The 27,441-nt window shown below is 35.2% G+C and overlaps 1 protein-coding gene and 1 long non-coding RNA gene across 2 annotated transcripts in view; one reads left to right on the top strand and one right to left on the bottom strand.

Annotated features, from left to right (window-relative positions):
- Window positions 1-27,441, bottom strand: part of LOC110345672 (uncharacterized) — a 67,288-nt gene that overhangs the window by 22,171 nt on the left and 17,676 nt on the right. The gene's annotated exons all lie outside the window — the stretch shown is intronic.
- On the top strand, window positions 11,768-20,985 carry LOC101721576 (olfactory receptor 7A10-like). Its single transcript, XM_087197501.1, has 3 exons — window positions 11,768-12,698; window positions 15,831-15,929; window positions 20,948-20,985. The coding sequence occupies exons 1-3, from the start codon at window positions 11,768-11,770 to the stop codon at window positions 20,983-20,985; spliced, it is 1,068 nt and encodes a 355-aa protein (XP_087053627.1).

Raw genomic sequence — 27,441 nt, 5'->3', positions numbered from 1 at the left:
TTTTCATCTTAAGGGTATTTTAATCCTTATGTCTTTGTATATCATACAAACCTTTATACAGCATATCTTTTGATATTACTTTTACTGGCATTTTAAATGTTAGTTTGTTGTTTTATTTTTAAGAGCTTAGCAGTTTAACTCGGAACTAATGTCTCATGTTAGTGCTGTTAGTTATAATTTTGTAATTACCTAAGGTGCATTGTAGGTGTTATTTTATTTTATTTCATACAGTAGATTTGAATGTATAAGTTTAATTACATTCTTGCTGTCATTCTTTGTCCTTTAAGTTCTAACATTCTCTCAAAACCTCTCTTTCTGTATCACATAGACATTCACTCTTGTGCACTTTTTATTTAGATGCCTGAAGCATTGTAGTCTTTTTATTCTCAGTGCAATCCTCTTTTCCAGTTGTGTCCTCCTGAGGTTCCTCATCAATAGTACCTTAAGGAATCTCACATCAATGATGGTTATTTTTAATGGTTTCACTGATGGCATTATACTTATCATATACATTTTTAGTGGTATTTCACATGTAATGCTCATTTTCTACAACTGTATGAATTTCAACTGAATTTCATATATTGTGTGTCAATTTTTCAGACATAAATTTTTTGCCTAGAAAATGTTTTTCTTTTCATTTAGTTAAATGTTTATCTTCTTACATATTTGTTCATTATCTTAAAATAACCCACCTGAAGATTTTAATCCTAGTTTTCTTTACATATATCACAATCATGTTTACTTTCACATTGAACTATTTAAATCCTCTGACTTTTCATAAGATATCTAAGCTAAAGTACCAAATTTATTTTCCTTCAGATAAATAGCCATCAATACCAGCTTGTAATTATTCAAGATTTTCTAAGGAAATGAATTACAATAAAACATAATAATAGTCTATATATATGGAACAAAATTTCTAATTTGACAGAGTATTTTTATGTGCCAGAAACTTCTACAAGCACTGTGTAATATATAATTTTATGCCAAGATATTTACCAATATAATTATAAATTTATATTGATATTCTTAAATTATTGCTATTTCATATCTAATTTCAGTTCATTTTCAATGTGTTATCAAATTTTCTTTAATGCAACTGTTTTATAACCACTATATTTAATGTGGAACTTTTCCTTCACAATTGCTTTTATTTCAAAGCCTCTCATTCTCTTTAGTTTTTTCCTAAATATAATCACACACCACTGTGAAAAGAAAGATGAGCATGAGAATTCCTGTTCAATTGCTCTTCACATTGTTATGGCTAGGAAAGAGTACAAACAAATGTGTGTTTGATAAAATGTCCTAGGGACATATCACAGCGAGAGGTTTGTTCCATAAAAAAGTTTCATGGCTGTGCACAATTTTATAAATATGGCAGTAGTAAACCACTGAATGTCATCTGAATTCCAGAATGAGCTTTAGAGTGTGCCAATTGACTTTCTGAATATAAAATCCAGCAGAAAAGAAAAGAGTAGAACTGTGGTTACTAGAGGCTGGAAAGAGTGCGAGGGAAGAGGGAATGGAGAGAATATTGTGAATGGGTAAAGGGGACACTTGATAGGAGGAATTATTTCTGTGCTCTACAGTACAGTAGGGTTATTATGGCTGACAGCTACTAATAGCATATTTCACAATACCCAGTACAGAAGGTTTTGACTGTTCCCAAATGAAGAAGTAATAATGTTTAACGTGAAAGAATTGTCAATTATCCTGATCTAATTGACACATAATTAAGAGAATTGAAATATCTTATTGTACTCCAAAAATACGTAAAATTATTGTGTCAGTTAAAAATTGAGGGAATATTTTAAAAGAGATTTAAATCGAAAGCCCAAGAATAATAAAGGAAGAATCTCACAGGAAAAATGAGAAAGAAGACTTTCTTCTGCATTATTAAATTATACAAAGGTCAACTGGTCAAATAAATGTACCCCAGCAACAGGAAAGACGATTTTTCTAGTGTCTCATGAAAAAATGCCAAATAATATTTGGTTCTTCATCGTAAATTCATTTGTGAATTGTTGGATTCTTTTCTAAATTTGTATTTTATTTTCTGTTGCAGGGTTCAGATTGTATGTTTCCTTACACCAAAAAAAATTGTTTTAATTTTTTCTTTTGGACAAATGTATTTTTAAAGATATTTTTGCTGGCCATCACAAGCATCTACCTGGAATTGCTATTCTACCAGAAAGATGAAAGCCTGTTTTTCCTTAGTGTCTGTGAGGGGCCACCTGTGCTTATTAGGACTTTTCTTCCCTCAGCTCCACATAACCACCCCCTCTTTATTGAGAAATCCTTCCTTCTGTTAACACAGGGCAGATGCTGTAGTTCTGCATCTGTAGTTATACATGATGAGGGATGAACTGGATGAGCAGCTATTTACAGGTGATATTTCTATAATCTTAGCAAAATAATTAATTTGATATTGTAATTTCCCTGGTTTCAATTTATTTCTAAGAATAAGTTTGAGGTTAAGATGAACATAACATACATACATTGTGCTCTTTGTGTGTGCATGTGTGTATGTGTTTGTGTGCTTTTAGTGATGAGAATAATTTTAGAAAAAGGCTTTCTGCACACAATATGAACATAAATGCAACATATGTTTTGGCATATGCTTTCTTGCTTTTATAATGGAGTAAAACTGGTTCCAAGGAAACTGTACTCTATTTTTTTCCTCCATTCTCATTAGTAATATGAGTAACCATACTCTTCCCCATGCTTGGTACCTGCAGCAAGTCAGTTCCCAGTTGGCCACATAATCACAAGGGAAAACAGCCTGAGTCTACATGTAGCACACTCTGTTACTAAGCAAGGATTTTTGGTAGGTTATATGCATTCAATGCTTTTTGGATTTATGTGACCTAAACTTACAATGGTTTTACCAGTATATAATCCTATCATAAGTCAAAGGGCTTTTAGACTCTAAATGTGATTCATAAAACAGAGGACAGAACACAAACAACAGTTGTTAAATAAAAAGGAAACCATTCCAACTGGAAAGAACCTTTGCAACCAACTGAATAAGGAGCAAAAGAAAAACAAAATTTAGTCAGAGGGAGAATTTTTGTCCTGCTGTTTCAGGGCAACAAGCCTACACTCTCTTCAGTATTTTTATTTATTTCAGTATATTTTTTATTTATCCTTATACTGGTGCCTAACCATGCAGTGCTGTGTGACAATTTGATATATGCATATAGAGTAGTGACCTATAGTTAGTATTTCTAGCTCTTCAAACATTTATTTCTCATAGATATGACACTTCAGACTGTTCTTATTTTGAAGTATGTTATAGATTGCTGTAGACTGTATTTATCCTACTTTGCTATATAAAAACAGAACCAATTCCACAGATCTGACTGTGTCTGGGTGCCTGTCATCTAATCTTTCACTGATTCTCCTCTTCCTTTTCCCTTCCTGACTCAGGAGACCATTATATCATTTTTTGTTCTATGTGATCAATTTTTCTAGCTTCCACATACAAGGACCTGCAGTATTTGTTGTTCTGTGTATGACTCATTTCATTTACCATAATGTCTTTCAGTTCTATCCATCTGCTGCAAGTGACAAATCATTAATATAAGGGAACAATATATTAATATGCACATATGCCACATTTTAATTATCTATTCTTCCATTGATGGGTGCCTAGTTGATTTCATAACTTGGTTATGTTGAATGATGCCGTGATACATACAGGTGGTATCCCTTTATAGTATGTATTTCAATTCATGTGGATATACACATGAATTATTTCAATACTTTCTTTTTTTCATTAACTTTATTGGTATATTTTAGGTATACAGTAAAGTTACATTCATCTTTGGGATCTTGTAACTTTACACGATGTATCTTGGTTCTTATTTTTTCCCCATTTCCCTGTCCTCCCTCACCACCCACCCTTCACTATTTAAAAAGACTTTGATTCCATTTTTCTCCTTTTCTCACATTTTTCTTTTCCCTTTTCTTTCCCCTACACCTCCCACTTTGCCTTCTCCTTTAGACCTTTTCTTCTTATTACACAATATCTATTACACATTTTGATTCTTAGTTATACTTTTAGTTTTTCACAGCAGAGAAACTATTTGGTGTTTACACGTGTGTCTTATTCATTTCACTTAAGATTAGGGACTCAATGTGCATCTACCTAGCTATAAATGACTCTATTTCTCATACTTTACAGCTGAGTAATACTCCATTTTATAAAAAAAAAACCACATCTCCTTTATCTAGTCTCAAGTTGATGGGCAATTGTTCTGTTTCAAAGTTTTAGCTATTACAAACTGTGCCACTATAAACATGGGTGAGCATATTTCACTGTGGTATGATACTTTTAATTCTTTTGGGAAGACAGCCAGCAGAGGGATAGCTGTGTCAATTGAGACTTCCAATCCTAGGTATTTGAGGTATTTCCATATTGATTTCCACAGCGGTTGCACCAGTCTACACTCCCACCAGCAGTGGAGCAGGGTTCCTTTCTCCCGACAACTACTCCAGCATTTGTTATTGGTTGATTTCTTGATAGCACCCATTCTTACTGTGGTAAGGTGGAATCTCAGCAATGTTTTCATGTGCATCTCTCAAATAACCAGGGATATTAAACATTTTTTCATATATTTATTTGTTGTTTTTACTTCTTTGTCTGAAAAATGTCTGTTCATTTCAGATGCCCATTATTGAATTGGGTCTTTATATTTGGGGAGTCTGATTTTTTGTTCTTTTTATATTCTAGATAGAAGACTTTTGTCTGAGGAACAGGTGGTAAATTTTTTTCCACATTGTAGGTTGTCTCCTAGCTCTGTGGTTTCTCTGGCAGTGCAGAAGATTTTTAATAATATGAGATCCCCAGTGTTGATTCTTTGTGCTACTGAGGATTTGCTCATAAAATTTTTTCCTATGCCAATGTCTTTGAGACTTCTATCTAACTTAACTACCAGCAAGTTTAGTGTTTCTATTTTAATATTTAGACCATTAATCCACTTTGATTTTAGTTTAGTGAATGGTGAAAGTTTTAATCTTTGGCAAGTTGAAATAGAGTTTTTCCAACAACATTCATTAAAGAGGCTATCTTTCCTCCAGTGAGGATGGTTGGCTCCTTTGTCAAAGATGAGGTAGCTGAGTATGTCTGAAGTTGTTTCTGCATCTTCTAGTGTATTCCACTGATACTCAGGCCTGTTTCTTTGTCAGTTCCATGGTGTTTTTATCACAGTGGCTTTGTGGTGTAGATTCAAGTTGGGGATTGTGATAATCCCTGCCATGTCTCTGTGGCCTAGAGATGCTTTTCCTATGCTAGGTCTCTTCTAGTTCCAAGTGAATTTTTGGATTGTTTTCACTTGTTCTATGAAAAATACTGTTTGGTTTTCAATTGGGGTTGCATTGAATCTGTATAGCAATTTTGGAAGTATGGCCATTTTCACTATATTGGTTCTTCCTCCCCAGGAACAAGGGATGTTTTTACATTTTCTTATTTCCTCTTTGATCTCTGTTTTTCATCATGTTGCAGTTCTCAATGTAGAAGTCTTTTGCTTCCTTAATTAGATTGATTTCTAGTTATTTCATTTTTTGGCCTCTATAGTGAAAGGGATTATTTCCCTAATTTCTCTCTAAGTGAATCTATTTGTGTACAAGAAGGCTATTGATTTTTCAGTGATTACCTTGTATCCAGCTACTCTATTGTGTGTGTCAATTCAGCCTAAATGTCTTTTTGCAGAGGTTTTTGAGTCTTTAATGTAGAATATCATATCATGATCAAATAATGTTAGTTTAACTTCTTCCTTTCCTTTCTTTATTCCTTTTATTTATTTCTGTTGTCTAATTGCTGTGGCTAATGTTTCCAAAACTATATTGAACATGAATAGTGATAGTGGATATTCTTAACTTGTTCCTGATTTTAGCATGAAGGTTTCTGACCATTTAGTCTGATGTTGGCTATTGGTTTTTCATAGATAGCCTTTATCAAGTTGAGATAAAGACTGTCTATTCCAATTTTCTGCAGGGCATTTTTCAAAAATAGATCTTGAACTTTATCAAATGCTTTTTCTGCATCTATTGAGATGATCACAGTGTTTTGTCTTTGACTCTGTTAATAAAGTGTATTACATTTATTGATTTATGTATGTTGAACCATCCTTGCATCCATGAGATAAATCCAAATTGGTCAGGATGTATGAACTTCCTGATGAACCTCTGTATTTTGTTTACCATTATCTTATTGAGGATGTTTGCATCTATGTTCATTATGGAGATTTTCCTGTAGTTTTCTTTTTTGGTTGAGTCTTCCCTGGTTTTGGAAGGAAAGTAACATTTGGTTCTAGGAGTGAATTTGGGACTATTGCTTCCCTTTCAATTTCATTGAAAAATTTAAAGAGTAGTGGCAATAGTTCTTCTCCTGGTGTCTTGTAGAATTCAGCAGTGAAGAAGTCAGGAGGTGGGGTTTTCTTTGTTGGTAAAGTTTTAATTACATTTTAAATTTCACTGCTTGTAATTGGGGTGTTTAGGATTTTTATATCTTCTGGCTTCGACTTTGGTAATTCATACATATCTAGAAATTTGTCCGTTTCTTCTGTGTTTTCACTTTGTTAGAGTACAGGTTCTCAAAGTAGCTATTGATGATCCTTTGGATTTCTGCCGGATCTGATGTGACTTCACCTTTTTCACTCCTAATTGCAAGAATTTGAGCCTTTACTTTCCTTTTTTGATAAAGTTAGCTAAGGTTTTATCAATTTTATTTATTCGTTTAAAAAAACTACTCTTTGATTCGTTGATTTTTTTGTATTGTTCTTTTAGTCTCCATTACAATGATTTCTGCTCTGATCTTAATAATTCCTCCCTTGTATAAGCTTTAGGTTTATCTTGCTATTCTTTTTCTAGGAGCTTAAGATTCAGCATTTGGTTGTTTATTTGAGCTCATTCTGCTTTTGTGGTGTGGGCATTCACAATGAATTTCCCTCATAAAACAGCATTCATTGTGTCCCATAGATTCCTGTATGTTGTACTGGGATTATTATTTAATTCCAAAACCTGTCTAAATTCTTCTTTAATTTCCTCTGTGATGCATTGGTTTTTCAGGAGGGTGTTATTCAATTTCCATGTGTTTGTGAAGTCCTTGAGGTTTCTCATGCTATTGATCACCAGTTTAATTGCACTATGATCTGACAATATACATGAGATAACTTCAATTCCTTTTCACTTACTTAAATATGTTCTATGAACTACTATGTGGTTTATTTTGGAGAATGACACGTGCCCAGCTGAAACGAATGTATATTCTGATTTTGTTGTGTGGAACACTTTGTAGACATCAGTTAAGTATGTTTGTTCAAAAGTATGGTTCAATTCTATTATTTCATTGTTGATTTGGTGTCTAGATGATCTGCCTATTTGTGACAGTGGGGTATTCATGTCCCCCACTACAATTGTATTAGTTCTTACTTGGATTTTTATGTCCATTAATATTTGTTTTTTGTAGTTGGGGTATTAGTATTTAGTGGATATATATTTATGATTGTCATTTCTTTCTCTTGGATTGTTTCCTTTACAAGGATGTAGTGGCCTTCTTTGTCTCTCTTAATTAGTTTTGCTTTGAAATTTACTTTGTAAAGAACATAGCTACCTCTGTTTTTTTCTGGGTTCCTCTCACATGGAAAACATTTTTCCATCCTTTTACTTTCAGTCTATGAGTCTCTTTTTGAAATAGGTGTGCTCCTAGTATACAGCATATTATAGGATTTTGCCTCTTAATCTATTCTAACAGTCTGCTGCTTTTGATTGGTGAGTTGAGGACATTAACATTGATGGTTATAACTGACAGGTATTGATTTATCTTTGTCATGTTATCTTCCTGTTGTTGCCTCTTTTCTATTTTTTCACCCTCTCCTTTTAATTTCTTGCCTTGCCTGATGGATTTGCTCTGTTGGGTCTCATGGTGTACCCTTCATTGCCTTTTTTTCTAGGATATTTTTTGGAATGATTTGGGGTGTTGATTTGGTATTCATGAAGTTTCTCAGGTGTTCTTTGCTATGCAAGTATCTTATTTCCCAATCAATTTTGAAAGATAGTTTTGCAGAATACATCAGTCCAGGTTGGTTGTTTTCTTTTAGGGCTTGAAATACCTCACTCCAGGCTATACTTGAATTGAGTGTTTGTGGTGAAAAGGCTCCTGTGATTCTGATGGGCTTTTCTTTGCATTTGATTTGTTTCTTTTCTCTAACTGCTTGTAATATTTTATTCTTCTATTGGGCTTCTGGGATCTTGATTATTATATGTCTAGGTGTAGATTTTTTTATCAAGGCTAGTTGGAGTCCTATATGCCTCACTTAGCTTTATGTCAAATTTTTTGATCTGTTTGGGAAGTTTGCTGTCATTAATTCTGTGAAAAGTGTTTTTTTTATGTCATTTGTACTTTTTCATCCTTTTTTAGACTCCTATCAGCATTATATTATTCTTCTTTGCATCATCTAGGAGCTGTTGGTTTGATTTCTAGTGGTGCCTTACTGGTTTTCAGAGATCACTATTTTCTTGCTCACTGACTGCCATCATGTCTTTTATATCTGATATTCTGTCTTAGATTGGCTTATTCTGGGGTGTATAGTTTCAATAGAGTTTGTAACCTCCTGGATATCTGTTTGAATCAGTTTCATGAATTGCTACGTTGGATGTTCAGGATTTCCATTTCTTTCCTATGTTGGACATCCATGGGTTCCATCATGGTCCCAAACTCATCTCTTTTTTTTATCTGTTTCTCTCCTGGAGTCTCTAATCATGTCTTTCATTGTGCTCAAAATCTCTGTAGTTATCTGGGAAATTATTTCTGTTTCAAAATTTTCTAGATCCATGTTCATCTGTTTTGTTATTTCCTGTGCTATCAGTTCAGGGCATCCAGGTGGTTGATTATCAGAATATTCCACCTTGTTTTCCTCAGAGTTTGCCTTTGGTGTGCTGGAAGTCTAGAATTGAGTCTTGCTTAAATGTCTTCTCATTTTTATTTTTGTTGTTTGTTCTGTCCTTGGTTTAGTTCCTGGGTTGATAATTCAATATTAGTTACTGTAGGTATAATTTTGCTTGTACTTAGAACCCTAATAGAATGATTGCTTCTCAGAGTTGTCTTCCAGATACATCTGGTCTTAAGGGTTTGAGTCTCTAATGACTCTGTGGCTATCTCATTTTCATTATACCAGGAGGATAACTGATAAGATCAATCACAGCACCTTAGCTCAAGTGATACAATCAGCAATAACAATAATATACAGTACAGCTTAGAAAATAACAACTTGTGGTAGTTATTAATCTATCACCTTCAACCATATGAATTAAAACTAAATTGAGGACAAGCTGAAAATACATTTATAGTGAATAGACTCTTTAATATAGCAACTTTACCATTTGGGAGAGGAATTAGAAGGAGTTGGGAACGGGAATATACAGGTAGAAGGATAGGGAAAGATTAGAAGTAAGGCCAGAGGACACAGGAAGATCACGCAAACTCTACAGGGAATTATTGAAGACAAGAGGAAAGATAGAATGAAAGATCAAAGACAAGGACAGAACAACCTATCAGCAATAGGGAAGCTAGAAACTGTATTCACTTTTCTTTGAAACTAATGACAATTGAGAGAAGAAAAAAGTGAGAAGAAAAGAAAAAGAAAGAAGAAAACTGAATTACGACAGGAACAGGAAAAAAAAGGGAGATGCAGAACAATGTGGGACAGTGAGAGAGCAAGAGAGTGAGAGAGAGAAATGAGATAAAAAAGCAAAAGAAGAAAGAAAAAAATTGAAAAGTAGAAAAAAACAAATAAAAATTAAAAATGAGAGAAAAAATAATTTTGAAAATGAAAAATAAAAATGAAGGGCCTTCTTCAGCCTATGCATCTGCTGTCACAATAGACAACGTGGGCTGCAGTGTGGAGGTCTAAGTCAAGTAGTCTCACCAAGCCAGCAGCAGACCCCTGAGATTCAGGCTTATTTCTGGCTGCAAGGCCCAAGTTCAGCTGCCTGATCTCCTGCAGGGTTGAGCTCTGCAAGGTACTACTACAGGTCCCAGCTGCCCTTCTCCTGAAGATATTCCAGGTTCTCAAGGGAGGTGGTGATCCCTCCAACTTACTAACTATGGTGGTCTGGTGTGACTTTACTATAGAGATTCTCTTCACTTTTCCAGGGCACTTCAATTTTCATCAAGGAGCCTGAGAGGGGTCCTCTTTCTGTTGTTCACTTCTCCTCTATCTTCTGGAGCTCAGGACAATGGCCTTTATGACCCCCTGTGCCTCTAGGTTGTGGATCCAGGTACAGGCACAACCAAGAAGCCAGAGGCGGTGGGGTGGGGGGATTCTGGAGTTTTGCTTCAGGCAATGTGTGGCTCCACTTCTCACCTGTCCACTACTGGCTGGGAGGTCCAGAATGGGGCGGTGTAGCTCCACTCCAATGCTGTCTCACATCACCTCTCCTCTCTCTTCCTCTTTTAAAATTAAATTAAATTATCCTTGAATCTGAACTCATTTATTTTCTACAAGATCCTAATGAGTTGAATACAATTATCATCATATTTCATAGCTCAAAAATAATGAGTCTCTGTGTCTAACTATAATTGTATGAAATAACAAGTGTAATTGGTACCACCAAGATTTTTTACCTTGGTTTGTTGCTCTAAGCTCTGTGATCTCTGTGCAGATGTGGTTGCCATGAGAAATATTTTAAACCTTTTAGTTTTAATAGGCATAATAATTTTGCATCTTTTTGTGGTAAAATGTGATATTATGGTAATCAGAGTATCCATGTCCTGAAACATTTAATGTTTTCTGTGTTGGGAACAGTCAATACCATGTCTAGCTATTTTGAAGTATAAAAAATGTGTTTTTAATTATAATAAAAATTGTACCACTGAATACTATGCCTTAATTCTTCTCAATGTGTTTCATTACTCACTATTTGACCCAATTTATCCTCCCTTCCTCTCTGTGTTTCACAACCTCTGACTATGACTATTCTACTCTTGGCTTTTAGAAGACCAGCACATTCAGCCTTCACATCCGAGTCACACCCTAACCTCTTGCTTTTTTTTTCCATAACACTCCTCCTTCATGGCCTTGAACATCTGAATGATGTATGTTTCCCTAGGCCTAGCACTGTTTGTTTCTCCTACATACAAAACCTCCCCAGTGACCTCGGTGGCACTCATCCCATCTTCTTGAGTTCTTTGTTCAAATGTCATCCTGTCTACTGTTCTTACTTGAAAGTCAGTTTAAAGAAAATGAAAAAATAATAAATATCCGACTCAATTTTTATTTTCTTTCCTTTTCTTTCAGGCATTTTTTATGGTCTCACATCTTATACAACATTTAAAGTCTGTGTAGTTTCTCTAACATTATATTTTATGCACGATTGATGTTTGCTCTGTAAATATATTATCTAGACAGTTCTTTTAAGATTTATATTCATTAATAATTTTATAAGGTATGAAAGAATTTTTCTTTACAATAATCAAACACATGATCTCTTGTTGGAAAGCTGAACATTGGATAGAAATTCCTCACCAGAGATGATAGACAGAGCTATTAAAGGGAACCTAAAAGTACATGAAACATAAAAATAAGGTATTTGACTATAGAAAATAAGTGATAACATTTATGAGAAGTGACTAGTGCAAGTTGTTTTTGTTTGTCACCACTCATACACCTTGCTCTCCTTTCTCTCTCTCTCTCTGTCTTTGTGTGTGTGTGTGTGTCTCTGTGTGTGTGTGTGTCCCTTTCACTCTGCAGGTTACATCAACGATATGGAATCAAGAAATTACACACAAATTGCAAGATTTGTTCTTCTGGGATTTTCAGATGACCCAGACCTACAGCCTTTGCTGTTTGGAATTTTCCTGTCCATGTACCTGGCCACTGTGCTAGGGAACATGCTCATCATATTGGCCACAGTGTCAGACTCCCGCCTGCACACACCCATGTACTTCTTCCTCTCCAATCTGTCCTTTGTGGACATCAGTTTCACCTCCACCACAGTACCAAACATGCTCATGAACATTCAGACACAGAGCAAAGTCATGACATATGAAGGCTGCATCACTCAAGTGTATTTTTTTGTACTACTTGTAATGTTGGACATCTTTCTGTTGACTGTGATGTCCTATGACCGCTATGTGGCCATCTGCCACCCACTGCATTACAGAGTCATCATGAACCCCCAGCTCTGTGTGTTGCTGGTTCTAGCATGCTGGATCCTGAGTGTCCTAAATGCCCTGTTACACAGCTTAATGGTGTTGCGGCTGACCTTTTGCACTGGTTTGGAAATCCCACATTTCTTCTGTGAACTAAATCAAATAGTCCACTCTGCCTGTTCTGACACCTTTCATAATGATGTGGTGACATATGTTAGCACTGTGCTGCTGGGTGGTGGTCCACTTGCTGGCATCCTTCACTCTTACTTTAAGATAGTTTCCTCCATACATGCAATCTCATCAGCTCAGGGGAGGTATAAAGCATTTTCCACCTGTGCATCTCACCTTTCAGTGGTTTCTTTATTCTATGGCACAAGCCTAGGTGTGTACCTTAGTTCTGCTCTTGCCCAAAACTCATACTCAACTGCAACAGCCTCAGTGATGGACAGTGTGGTCACACCCATGCTAAACCCCTTCATCTACAGTCTAAGGAATAAAGACATCAAGAATGGTCTGAAAATATTATTTAAGAGTGCAACAAGGAGTTAGATAATACACCTATGATTTTCATTTCAACTGTTCTATATCACCTAATATTCTATTAAACTTTTCACTGTTTTCATTATCTAAAAGATTTTCCATTTTATATTTTCCTAATGCACTTAAGTTTCCAAAAATATTATCGTATATATTTTGCATTTCTCTCTTATGTTATGGATCAACTCATAGTACTCAAGAGTAATTTCCTCTTAAAATGTAAACATCAAACCAATTAATGTATTGGTTGTTGTTTTACTTTTAAATAATCATACATTTTTAGACTCTCATGGAGAAAACTAAAACTGGCTACCAAACATATTTTTGTAGTTTTTATTGGATATTTTAATCTATAATGATTGAATAATGTAAATTTTAACATTTCAGAATCTTATAAATAAATGGGTATTAAGCTTCATTATCCTCTGGATTATATTTTTTCTCAGCTCATTTTCCACACTGTCTCCCATCATTCAGTAGCTTCTGGCATGCTGAGATGGGGCTTCCACTTGAGTACTGACTGGGTCATGAGCAGGATGTTCTGCAAAAGCAAACATCCCCAGTGTTTGGGGAGGAAGGAGTTAGTGCCAGTTCCAGTACCTGTCTCTTTTCTCCCCAGGATTCAACCTTTCGAAGTCACTGTCAGCTCATGTAGTAGGAGAGCAACAGTCTCCTCAGTGCTCAGTTCTGGGTTCCTAATCAGGGTTGTGCATCTGTCTTCAGCTTCCCCAAGGGCCTACCAGTGCCCTCTCAAACACCTACTGTCAGCTTTCAGTCACCATCATTGTGATCCTATTCCCATTGGGATCAACAGACCAATTAGGAGTCTTTTTTTTAAGTACATGTTTAGTTCATGTTTGCAGTACATGCAGTTTACAGTCATCTTGGGAATTAGGTGCATATGCATAATATGTTGTTTCTTTTTAAAATATCCTTCCTCTCGCCTCCCTGCTTCTATAATTCTCCTTCCCCCATTTTAATTCTTACTGATATCATTAATTTTAGCTCTCAGTTTTAGTGGTATATCTCTGTGAATCCCCTTATTCAGGGCATTTGATCCAATAAATATGAAAGTCTCAGGGTGTAAGGGGTGCCATGCTACTGTGGGAGTACAGGTCTCCTTTATAAATCCTCCTGATACCAAATTTGGATCTGGTGAGTTTCTTCAATTTCTTTCCTTTATCTAGATTTCTTTCTCACCCTCCATATATTGTAGGAGTTTTCCTGTGCCTGTGTGGCCACAATGGAACTTTTGCCCCAGTTGGACATTTGCTAAATTCTTTGTGACTCCTGAAATTTTTCTTGGGAGAAGAAATGAATTTCTAATTCTCTTGCTCCTAGGAGACAGCAAACTAATGTACTTATTAATGTACTTATTAATGTACTTATTAATGTAAGTTAATACTTTGTATCTTGTTTCAGTTGATATTGATGTTCCACTGATTTTGTTTTATACTGTTATTTAGAAACCTGCTTTTATTCCTTTCATTTTTTTGAAAGGTATATTTTGATAGTTATTTTTTCACATGTGAAATGCTTTTTATTTTTAAGTATGTGTTCAGATGTGTTTTGTGGTTTCTCCTATAGTACATTCACTGGTTATGAGAAAAATATTGTTCCACTGATATTTAATGAAATGATCTGTAAAAGTATTTTAGGTTAATATGTTGTATAGTGTAGACCACTGTATTTTTAAAAGAATGGTTAAAAAAACCTAAGCTAAAGAGTTGCAAATAAATAATGACAAAGAAGGAATGTAAGAAAAAGAACATAATGTGTTCATATATGATACATTTAAAAGTATTGAAAATAAATGAAGAATACATCCAGGAAAAGGAAGTCTTCCATTTCAAAATAAAGATTAAATCTTAATAAAAATTTTTTTTTACAAATTTTCAGTTTCTTTTTCACCATTTTTCTTTTGAATATTGAACTTGTGCAATTTCTTATCGTTATAAAGATAAGGCTACTTTTTTTCTTTTGGATAAATTTGATTTTGTTTTTAAATTTTGGCTAGAATTAAGGAAATTTAAACTCAGTTAAAAATCCACCAGAAGCAAAGATGGTCTTTCTCCCTCAAACACTGTCAGGGATCGCTGACAGGGATCATCTCCTTTCCCTCATTATTACTTTATTCTTCTTTTTGTACATGTACTCAACTTAAAAAATATTTTTAAATGCACAAAAAGGCCAAACCATGACTCAGCCCTAGTAGTTACTTTTAAGTAGAGATCATTTTATTTAATAATGCCCCACAGAATGAGACTAATAATGTTGGCAATTTAAATTTTCCAATGAAAATTACTCATGATTCCATTAATTTAAAAAGTAGAAATATTTTCTATAAATATGAACATAGCTTACAGTCTGGTACTGTTTGTGGTTCCCAACATACATTGAATATCTTAGAAAATATTTGTGGTGGACAAATGAGGGACATTGTAATTAAACATACTGGAAAAATTATATTAATATAAGAAAAAGAAAATTTCAGACAAAAGAAAATTATCGGAGTTATAGTGAAGCATTTCATATAGGTGAAAGTATCAATGCACACAAAAAGATAAAAATTTCATCATCTGTGAAAATGACAACATACACAAATGACTGATGCAGATTCCAGCCCAGGTCTAGAGAATTACTCAGCCTATGAGATACACAAAACTTTTAGGGAAAAAAGTAAGGAGTACCACAGCTGTTCACTTTCCTCAAATAACACTGTCCCCAGCCCCCTGGAACTCTGCAGTTTTCCTGTCAGAAAACAGTACAGAATCACAGATGGTGACAGCAAACAAATTCCTTGGCCAGGGGCCCAGAACCCACACAGGTCTGGTGATCTAGCTACCCTGGAAATCAAGAAAACTTCAATGGGAAGAAGGTAGGAAAAAAGGGAAACTGTTTGCACTAACTGAGAAAAGCTTTTCACTGATTTCAAAGGTCATTGAAATAACAGAAGACTGAGAAAGCTGACAGAAATGACTTAGAAGTCCCAGGATGGGGAGCAGTTTAAAAAGTCAGTAGCTGGTAGAGAACCATGGCTGAAACTCAATGGAGGGAGCAGAGTAAATGCTGATCAAAGATTCTGAGAAATACCGAGGCTCCAGAATATGGTGGGCTAATGATACTGGGACTGGAATAGGGCAGAGTGTTGACACTCCCACCTGCCAAATCAATGCACTGTGTGCAGTGTCAGGCACATTCAGATCAACTTCACTTCTAAAGCATAAGCCTGCAAGAAGTATGTATACAATTGTGCATGGGTGTGGATTGTTTTTATTTCTACAGTAATTTACATTGACTTGTTCATTTCTTCCTCACCAAGGGTCTTTTACCAATCCTCAACATTGGGTTTCCACAGGCAGAAAAATAACATTAATTCGTTCCAAACCCACAAAAAGCATCTCTCTATTTCCACTTCTTTTTTTTCCTGATCATTCACTCTGGCCCCTCACATAACCTCCAGAACTTCCTGTGCTTCCCCTCTAATATCTGTGTATAAACATAGTGCCATGAATATCTATTTAAAAATTTTTTTCATTAAGTTTCTTGGCAAATTTTAGGTATACAATACAGTTACATTCATCGTTGGGATCTTGTACCTTTACATGATGTATCCTGGTTCTTATTTTTCCCCTTTTCCCTGTCCTCTCTTCACCCTCTCCACCCTTCCCCATTTACAGAGACCTTGTTTCCATTTTTTCCTTTTCTCATATTATTTCTTTTTCCCTTCTTTCCTCCCCATACCCCTTACACTTCCCCTACTCCTTTAGACCTTTTCTTCTTATTTTACATTTTCAATTATACTATTTGAACCTTATTCACACTTTTAGCTTTTCACCCTGGAGAAACTATTCGGTATTTACACGTGTGTCCTATTTATTTCACTAAAGTGTATGGCCTCAATGTACATCCATTTAGATATAAATGTCTCTAGTTATTTTTAAAATATTTTTGTTTCTCCTTTTTGTTTTATCTCATTTATCCTCACCCTTCCACTTTTCTTCACATATTTCCCAGCCTATTCTTCATGGTTAGTATACCTTCAATTTCATGCCTTACTGAAAGACTTCAAAACGTTTACAATAAGTATTAAATTAAGTATTGGTATATGACTGATTCTTTGTGCATTGTCATTATGGCTTATCCTCACACACAAAAGGCAGTGAATATAGACTGAGACTAGTACTTGAGGAGATGGAGTAGGTGTCTGTACACTGAACAATACCCAGGGTCAAAGGCACATCAGAGGGAGAATTGCACTTAACAAAGACATTTCTAGTATACTCACAGAGTTTTCTCTCCTAAGAGAGCTACAACTTTCAATACAACAATGGAAGATTCCTGAGAAAACAAAGCAATAAGATACCTGCAAAACTCAATTCCTCACTCATTTCACAGATAAAGAAGTGAATTTCTGGACAAAGAAAAAATAATTAAAGAAATCAAAGAAGAGACAAATAAGAAGCTTAAGTAATTACTATGATGATTAATGGACTAAAAGTAGTGTAAATAAGCTGCTGAATAAATAAATTATAATATTAAAAGTGAGCTAGAGAAGATGGAAATAAACAGCTGAATAAATTATGGAACACAATGCAGCATAAGAATGAACACATTAGGGAGAATTAGAACTCATTAAAAAGAATCAAGTAGAAATCAAGAAAATAAAAACTTCAATGCAAAGCTTTGGAAGTATCATGGTCAGACAGAAAGTAAAATGTTAGGACTGGAGGACAAAGTTGATGTACTAGAACATTTACTAAATAACACTAAAAAATCAATAAGAGACAATCAGATGATCTGAGAACTTCAAGGTAACTCTAAAGGAGCAATTCCAAGCGTCACTGGAATTGGAAGAGGTGTTAGATTTAGTATCTAAGGGTACAAGAATTTATTCAACAAATAACTACAGAATATTTTCCAAATCTTGGAAATATGATGGATCCAAGCCCCAAAGTAGTGAGTGTGGTCACAACAGTCATTTGTCAGAGATGGAAAGTGATAGACAATTATGAAATGATTCTGACTGTTTTAAAATCAACATTTACATGATGTAGAAGGAGAGAGGGAAGCATTTCATAGGTCTATTGCTATGAAAATATATGAATTGTATGCTGTGGATTTGAAATACAAGGGTGAGAATGACAGAGATAATTTAATGGGCTGAAAATATCCTTGGGGAAAACTCTATATGTACAGTATATATTTATATACACTTATGGCACATTAATCATTTTTATTTTCCATGTTTTTCTGAGATACTCGATTGATAGTAATTGGCAACAGTGGCAGCATTCACAATATTTTTTTATCACAGCTCATAAAGACTTTCACTGAGGAGCACTTCCAGAACTATTTTAGAAAGTGACAATAGTGTGAGATGTAGTTTAAAAAAGTGAGGAGTAGTTTGAGAGAGATTAATGGTAATGAGTATTTCACTGTAATATTTAAAATTTTTAACCACACCATATTTTAAGTCACAGTTTCTATATTAACCAAATATTAAGGATCTAAAGGGTGACATGAATTGCCTACAATAATCATAACAAATATCCATACATAACTTTAAGTTCATTCAACCAGAAAATTAGTGAGAATGTAATGGACTAACAACATTTTGAACTAAATAGATTTAATAACATATGTGATACATTCCATCTGACAAGAAAGAAGCCAAAGTAGTCTAAAGAACAGTTGGACTGTTATCTAAGACACATTTTTAGGCCACAAGAGAAGTCTGTGGAAATTAAAGAACACTGAAGTCATATCAAGCACTCTTTCTAAAAGAAATGGTTTAAAACTAGAAGTCCATAATAGGAAGAACTTCAGAAAATGCACAAATACATGCTTATTAAACAATACATTTGTAAATGACCAATGGATCAATGAGAAGATTAAATGAGAAATTTAAAATAATGAGAGAAAAAACATTAACTCCACCCATCAAAGTTATGGGTGAACAAAAAGAAGTTGGACAAGATTAGAGGGAGAAATAAACAACTATAGAAAACAAGAAATATTGTGCATATGTTATTGAAATTTTTGCCTCAATAAAATTGTAAAAGAATAAAATAAGTTACTAGAAAGAAGAAAATGAAACAGAAATGAGAATCAATGAAACAGACTAGAAATACAATACAAAGCATAAGAAAAATAATTTAGTTTTCTGAAATATAAACAAAAATTTAAAACTTTTAGCTAGATTGATTTAAAAAGGTAAGAGACACAAATAAATGAAGTCATAAATAAGAAAAAAATACAAATAATATCACCATAATAAAATATTCAGAAGAAACTACTGTGAAAATTTGTATATTAAAAATATGGGGAAACTTTAAGTGGGTAAACCTCTAGACACAAATACCCACCTAGATTGAAATGAGAAGAAATATTACTGGAATACCTCAGAAATAAATGGAAAGAACAAATCACTAATAAGAACTGTTCTGTCAAACAATAGTTAAAATAAAGTCCAGGGCCTCATGTTTTCACTGCTAAATTCTACCAAACATTAACAAAATTGTTTATTTTTTCTCAAATTTTTCCAGTTGAAGTGGTGAAAGCTAATCCAAGTTCATTCTATAAGGTAATCATTTCCCTGATAACAAAATAAAGGACAAAATCTGATAGCATAATATGTCTTATGACTACAGGTAAGAAATCCTTAATGAAATATTGGTGAACTAAATCCTACAGTCCGACAAAAGTACTACACACTATGGGCAAATGAAATTTATCTCAGAGATAAAGAGATGGCTAAATATATACAAAGTAATGAATGTGATATTATAACATCAACAAAATGAAGACCAAAAACTGTATGACCATCACAATTGATACAAAAAGAGTATTTGATGAAATTGAACATCCCCTCATGATAAAAGATCCCAATATAAAAAAATGTACATAAACAAGATAAATGCTACATTTTGCAAGCCCAGTGAAAACATGATACACATTAGGGAACCACTGGGAGTGTTTCCTTTAACATCAGGAATGAGAAAAGAGAACCCACTCCCACTCATATATTAGTGAAAGTCCTTGCTGGAACAGTTGGAAGTGAAAATAAAAGCACCCAAATTGAAAAGGAGAAAGTTATATTGTCCCAGTTGTGTATGATGTGATTTTTAATTTATGTTTATTTGACATTCAATTACATATATTAATGTACATATTAATATGTACATTAAGAGACATAAAAGAAATGTATCAGAGATAAATTGATATTTTCATATTCATACACCGTAATAAAATTAGGTTACCAATATGTTATCTCTTTTTTGTTTTTTGATTGGTACATATTCATAGTACATGTCATTAACACTCATCGTGTGGAGTGATTACGTTACAGAGAACAACTTATTATTTTTTTATACATTAAGTTTATTGCTACATTTTAGGTATACATTATGATGACATTCACCGTTGGGAATTTGTACCTGTCCATGATATATCTTGGTTTTTATTTTTACCCCATTCCCTTGCCCTTCTTTCAGTCCCTCCAATCCTCCCTATATATAAAGACTTTTTTTCTGCTTTTTTCATTTCTCTTATTTTTCCTTTCCCTTCTTTCCTTTAACCTACCCCCAACTGCCACTTCATCTTCCCCTTTGGAACTTCTTATTTCACATTATCTATTATATGTTTTCTTCTTTATGTACACTTTCAGTTTCACACACCAGAGAAACTATTTGGTATTTACACATGTGTGTCATATTTATTTCACTTAAGATTATGGCCTCAATGTGCATCCACTTAGCTATAAATGTATCCAGTTTATCATTCTTTATGGCTGAGTAGTGCTCCATTTTATTTTAAAAATCCCGCATCTTCTTCATCCAGTCTCCAGTTGATAGCCATATGGGCTGTTTCCAAGATTTAGCTATTACAAACTCTGACATTGTAAACATGGTTGCACATATGTTGCTGTGGTATGATGGTTCCAATTCTTTTGGGAAGATACCCATCAGGGGAAGAGCGAGGTCAACTGGAACCACCAATCCTAGATTCTTGAGGTATCTCAATACGGATTTCCACAGTGTTTTCACCAGTCTACACTCACACCAACAGTGGAGAATGGTTCCTTTTTCCACACAACCCTGCCAGCATTTCTTATTGGTTGATGTCTTGATAGCACTCATTCTTTCAGGAGTGAAATGGAATCACAGCATTATTTCTTTGCAAGTCACAGATGACCCATGATATTGAATAATTTTTCATATGTTTATTTGCTGCTTCTCCTTCTTTGTCTGACAGGTGTCTTCATTTCAGATGCATCTAGGTTAATTCAGTAGATTGACTTACAGTTTTCTTTGCCAGTTGTGTCTTTGTCTGATTTTGGAATCAAAGTGATGCTTGCTTCCAGGATTGAACTTGGACCTATTGCTTCCTTTTCAATTTCATTGAATAGTTTAAACAGTACTGAAAATAGTTCTTTTCTAAATTTTGTGTAGAATTCAACAGTGAAGTCATCTGGTCCACAGCTTTTATTTGTTCCTAAGGTTTAATTATGTTTTCAAATTCATTGATTGATATTGTGGTGTTTAGAATATTTAGGTCTTCATTCAACTTTGGTAGTTCATATATATCTAGAAACCTGTCCATTTCTTCAGTGTTTTCCATTTATTGGCAAATAGGTTCTCAAAGTAGGTAGTGATGATCTTCTGAGTTTCTGCTGAAGCTGTTCTAATTTCACTGTTTCCATTCCTAATTGAATGGATTTGAGCCTTATGTTTCCTCATTTTATTTATTTATTTATTTATCGTATTAAATTCTTTTATTGGGACACTGTAGGTAAACAACACAATTACATTTCTCATTGAGAATTGTACCTTAATATAATGCATCTTGATTCTTATTTTTTCCCCATTCCTAGCCCTCCCTTCACGAACTCCACCCTTCCCTATTTAGAAAGACTTTATTTCCACTTTTTCCATTTCTCATCATTTTTCCTTTCCCTTCTTTCCTTTCCCCTGCCCCTCCCACTACCCCTACCCCTTTGGACCTTTTCTTCCTATTTTACATTATTGATTATTCATTCTAATCATTGGTACATTTTCGGTACACAGTACAATGACATTCATCATTGGAAATTTGCACCTTTACATAGTCTTTCTTGGTTCTTATTTTTCACCCTTGCCCAGCATTCCCTTCAAAGTCTCCAGTCCTCCCTATTAACAAAGATTTTGTTCCTATTTTTCCATTTTCACATATTAATCCCATTCCCTTCTATCCTTTCCCCTTGCCCTCCCACTTCCTTTCCCTTTGCCCCTTTTCATTCTATTTCACATTACCTATTATACATTTAGTCCTTATTTACACTTTCAGTTTCTCACGCCAGAGAAACTTTTCGGTATTTACACATGTATGTCCTATTTACTTCACTTAAGAGTATTGCCGCAATGTGTATCCACTTAGCTATAAATGTCTCTAATTTCTAATTTTTTATGGCTGAGTAGTACTCCATTTTATAAAAAAAACACATTTTCTTTATCCAGTCACAAGTTGATGGGCATTCGGGCTGTTTCCAAGTTTTAGCTATTACAAACTGCACTGCTATGAACATGAGTGCACATATATCACTGTGGTATGATTCTTTTAATTCTTTGGGGAAGATCCCCAGCAGTGGAATAGCAGGGTCAAATGGGACTTCCAGTCCTAGTTCTTCGAGGTATCTCCATACTGATTTGCACAGTGCTTGCACCAGTCTACACTCCCACCAGCAGTGGAGCAGGGTTCCTCTTTCCCCACAGCCCCGACAGCATTTGTTATTGGTTGATTTCATGATAGCAGCCATTCTTTCTGGAGTGAAGTGGGATTTCAGCATTGTTTCCATTTGCATCTCTCAAATGACCAGCGATGTTGAACATTTTTTCATGTATTTACTTGCTATTTCTGCTTCTTTGAAAAATGTCTCTTCATTTCAGATGCCCATTTTTGGATTGGGTCTTTAAATTTGGGAGGTCTGATCTTTTTAAGTTCTTTATAGATTCGAGATAGTAGACCTTTGTCTGAGGAAGAGCAGGTGAAGATTTTTTTCCCACATTGTGGGTTGTCTCTTCACACTGCTGGTGGTTTCTCTTGCTGTGCAGAAGCCTTTCAATGAGAAGACATGCCATTTGTGGATTGTTTGTGCTAGTTTATGGGCAACTGAGGTTTTGTTCCTAAAATCTTTTCCTACACCTATGTCTTCAAGGGTTCTACCTAACCTCTGTTCCAACTGGTTCAGAGTTTCTATTTTAATATTTAGATCTTTAATCCATTTTGATTTTAGTTTAGTGCATGGTGAGAGGTACAGGTCTAGTTTTAATCTTTGGCAAGATGAAGCCCAATTATTCCAGCACCATTTATTAAAGAAGCTATCTTTCCTCCAGTGAGGGTGTTTGGCTCCTTTATCAAAGATGAGATGGCTGAGTGTGTCTGGTGCTGTTTCTACATCTTCTAATCTGTTCCACTGGTCCTCAAGTCTGTTTCTTTGCCAATACCATGCTGTTTTATCACAGTAGCTTTGTAGTAGAGTTGCAGGCTGGGGATTGTGATACCCCTTGCCATGTCTCTGTTACCTAGAATTGCTTTTGCTATTCTGGGTCTCTTCTTGTTCCAAGTGAATTTTTGGATTGTTTTCTCAAGGCCTATGAAGTATGCTGCTGGGATCTCAATTGGAATTGCATTAAATCTATATAGCAGTTTTGGAAGTATGGCCATTTTCACTATATTAATCCTTCCTACCCAGGAGCAGGGGATGTCTGTCCATTTTCTGATATCATCTTCAATCTCTCTTTTCAGGGTGCCATAGTTTTCAAAGAAGAGGTCTTTGATTTCTTTCGTCAGCTTGATTCCTAGGTATTTCAGTTATTTGGGTGCTACTGTGAAAGCAATTATTTGCCCTATTTCTCCCTCAGTGAGTCTGTCATTCGTGTAGAGGAAAGCTAGTGATTTTTGTGTGTTGACCTTGTAACCAGCTACTTGACTGAATTTGGTTATTAAGTCTAGAAGACTTTTGGTGGAGTTCTTGGGGTCTTCTATATAGAGTATCATGTCATCTGCAAATAATGACAATTTGACTTCTTCATTACCTTTCTTTATTCCTTTTATTTCTTTCTCTTGTCTAATTGCTGTAGCTAATGTTTCCAGAACTATATTGAACAAGAGTGGTGATAGTGGATATCCTTGTCTTGTTCCTGATTTTATTGTGAAGGATGTAAGTTTTTGACCATTTAGTATGATATTGGCTGTTGGTTTTTCATAGATGGCTTCTATCAGTTTGAGGTAGAGACCGTCTATTCCAATTTTTTGTAGGGTTTCTATCATAAATGCATGTTGGATTTTGTCAAATGTTTTTTCTGTGTCTATGGAGATAATCATGTGGCTTTTGTCCTTGGCTCTATTTATATGGTGTATTACATTGATTGATTTTCGTATACTGAACCATCCCTGCATCCTTGGGATGAATCCCACTTGATCAGGGTGTATGATCTTCTCGATGATCTTCTGCATTCTGTTTTCCATTATCTTATTAAGGATTTTTGCATCTATGTTCATTAGTGATATTGGCCTGTAGTTCTCTTTTTCCGTTGAGTCTTTCTCTGCTTTGGGAATCAAGGTGATGCTTGCTTCCAGGAATGAATTTGGGAGTATTGCTTCCCTTTCAATTTCATTGAAGAGTTTCAACAGTAGTGGCAGCAATTCCTCTCTAAATGTCTTGTAGAATTCAGCAGTGAAGCAATCAGGGCCCGGGCTTTTCTTAGTTGGTAAGTTTTTAATTATGTTTTCAATTTCATTGGTTGATATTGGGTTGTTCAGAATTTTTAGGTCTTCTTCATTCAACTTTGGTAATTAATATGTATCTAGGAATCTGTCCATTTCTTCTGTGTTGTCCATCTTATTGGTGTATAGGTTCTGGAAGTAGGTATTGATGATCCTCTGGATTTCTGCTGGGTCTGTTGTAATTTCACCCTTTTCATTCCTAAATGCATGGATTTGGGCCTTTTCTTTCCTTTTTCTGACAAGGTTGGCTAAAGGTTTGTCAATTTTGTTGATTCTTTTGAAGAACCAACTCTTGGCTTCATTGATTTTTTGTATTGTTCTCTTAGTCTCCATTGCATTGATTACTCCTCTGATCTTTATAATTTCCTCCATTGTATGAGATTTGGGGTTGTCCTGCTTTTCTTTTTCTAGAAGCTTGAGGTTCAGCATCAGGTTGTTTAATTGGGCTCATTCTGTTTTTCTAATATGCATATTCACTGCTATGAATTTCCCTCCTAAGACTGCTTTCATTGTGTCCCATAGATTTCGATATGTTGTATTGTCCTTGTCATTTAATTGAAGGAACTGTCTGATTTCTTCTTTAATTTCTTCAGTGACCCATTGGTTATTGAGAAGTGTGTTGTTCAATTTCCACATGTTTATGAAATTTTTTGAGTTTCTTTTGCTATGGATCTCCAATTTCATCATACTATGGTCTGATAATATACAGGGGAAAACTTCAATTCCTTTGCACTTACTTAAACATGTTCTATGTGTGATTATGTGGTCTATTTTGGAGAATGATCCATGTGCAGCTGAGAAGAATGTGTTTTCTGATTTTGTGGGGTGAAAGACTCTGTAAACATCTGTTAAGTTCATTTGTTCAAGAGTTCGATTGAGTTCTAGTATTTCATTACTTATTTTTAGTCTAGTTGATCTATCTATTTGTGACAGTGGGGTGTTGAGGTCCCACACTACAATTGTTTTAGTGCATATATGACCTTTCATGTCCATTAGTATTTGTTTTATATAGTTGGGTGCACTAGTGTTTGGTGCATAGGTATTTATGATTGTCATCTCTTCCTCTTGGATTCTTCCCTTTACACGGATGTAGTGTCCTTCTTCATCTCTCTTAATCAGTGTTGGTTTGAAATCTACTTGATCTGCAAAGAGGATAGCTACTCCTGCTTTTTTTTGGGTTCCTGTTGCATGCAGTATTGTTTTCCACCCTTTAACTTTCAGTCTATGAGTTTTCTTTTGAATTCAGTGTGTTTCTTGTATGCAGCATCTTGTTGGATTTTGCTTCTTGATCCATTCTGCCAGTCTATTTCTTTTGATTGGTGAATTGAGACCCTTAACATTGATGGTTATAACTGAAACATATTGACATGTCATTGCCATGACTTTTTCTTTTTGTTGGGTTCTCCTCCCTTACATTTAATTTCTTGTCGTGCCAGATGGGTTCATTCTGCTTTGCTTCCTGGGGTTGTGATCCTCAATGTCTGTTCCTAGGATATTGTGTAAAATTCTCTGGAGTGCTGGTTTGGTATTCACGAAGTTCCTAAGGTGCTCTTGGCCATGAAAGTATCTTATTTCTCCATCCATTTTGAAAGATAGTTTTTCAGGGTACATCAATCTGGGTTGGAGGCTGTTTTCCTTTTGGGCTTGGAATATGTCACTCCAAGCTCTTCTTGCCTTGATGGTTTGTGTTGAGAAGTCTGCTGTGATTCTGATGGACTTTCCTTTGTATGTGATTTGTTTCTTTTCTCTCACTGCTTGGAGAGCTTTGTTCTTCTTTTGTGTTTCTGGAATCTTAACAATTATATGCTTATGTGTAGATTTTTTTGATCAAGGCTATTTGGCGTCCTATATTCCTTACTTATCGGAATGTCAAGCTCTTTTCCCCTGCTTGGGAAGTTTTCTGCCAATATTTCTGTGAAGAGATTTTTTATGTCATCTCCACACTCTCCTGTTTCTTCATTGAGCCCAATCAGTCTTATGTTATTCTTCTTTGCATCATCTAGCAGCTGCTGGATTGATTTCTCATGTTCCCTTATAATGTTGAAGCAATTTTTCTTTTCCTGGTCACTAATTGTAATCTTATCTTCTATATCTGAAATTCTGTCCTCACATTGGCTCATTCTGCTGTGTAGACTTTCAATGGAGTTTTTCATGTCCTGGAAATCTATTTGCATCTGTTTTATGGATTCCATTTGTTTCCTATGTTGGGATTCCATCATGTTCCTGAGCTCCTCTCTAGATTTATCAATCATGTCTTGCACTAGGGGCACAATTTATCCTGTTATCTGAGAAATTATCTGTCATTTCATTTTTTCCAGATCCCCTTTTGTTGCCAGTTCAGTGGGTCCAGGTGGTTGAGTATCAGAGTGGTTCATCTCATTTCCCTTTGTGGTTGCTGTTGGTGATCTGGAGGTCTGGTTTTGAGACTTATTTACTCATTTTGACTGGGGCAGGGGGCTGTTAGCACCCTCATGGATTACCTCCTCTGAGCTGGGTGAGGTGGGGCAGAGGCTGGGAGCACTGGTAGGGATGGTGACCCAAAAGCCCTTTCCTGTGGGCTGGGAGCAGCGGGAGGGATGGTGGCCAGGCAGCCCCTTCCTCTGGACCAGGATCAGTGGGATGGTCGCTCAGAAGCCCCTCCCTCTGGGCCAGGAACGGCAGGACTCAGTACCTTGCTCTGGTGGTCTGGTGTCCTCTGCATCTTTGTAGTGTGGAACCAGGTGCCTGCCTGTCTGCAGCAGGGTGATTAGGTGTCTTCTGCACACCTCATTTTATTTTTGAAATAACTTTATTTTCAAACACACATATACAAATTTAAAACTATTCAAAAAAGCACAATGCAAGGGGGAAAACTATAATAATATTCAAATACAGAAGAACTCAACCAAAACAAACTGAAATGCACTTAAACATTTTTCCAAATAACTGAAAAAAGCATCTCAAACACCAACAAGACAGCAGAGAATGTGATTTGTTTCAGAATG

Source organism: Heterocephalus glaber, unplaced genomic scaffold (genome assembly GCF_053883595.1).
Source record: "Heterocephalus glaber isolate CG9 unplaced genomic scaffold, H.glaber_assembly_v1.0 deba00001672, whole genome shotgun sequence".
In the NCBI taxonomy this organism is placed as follows: domain Eukaryota; kingdom Metazoa; phylum Chordata; class Mammalia; order Rodentia; family Bathyergidae; genus Heterocephalus; species Heterocephalus glaber.
The sequence above is the reverse complement of the archived record's forward strand: the minus strand, read 5'-3'. Positions and strand labels throughout refer to the sequence as shown.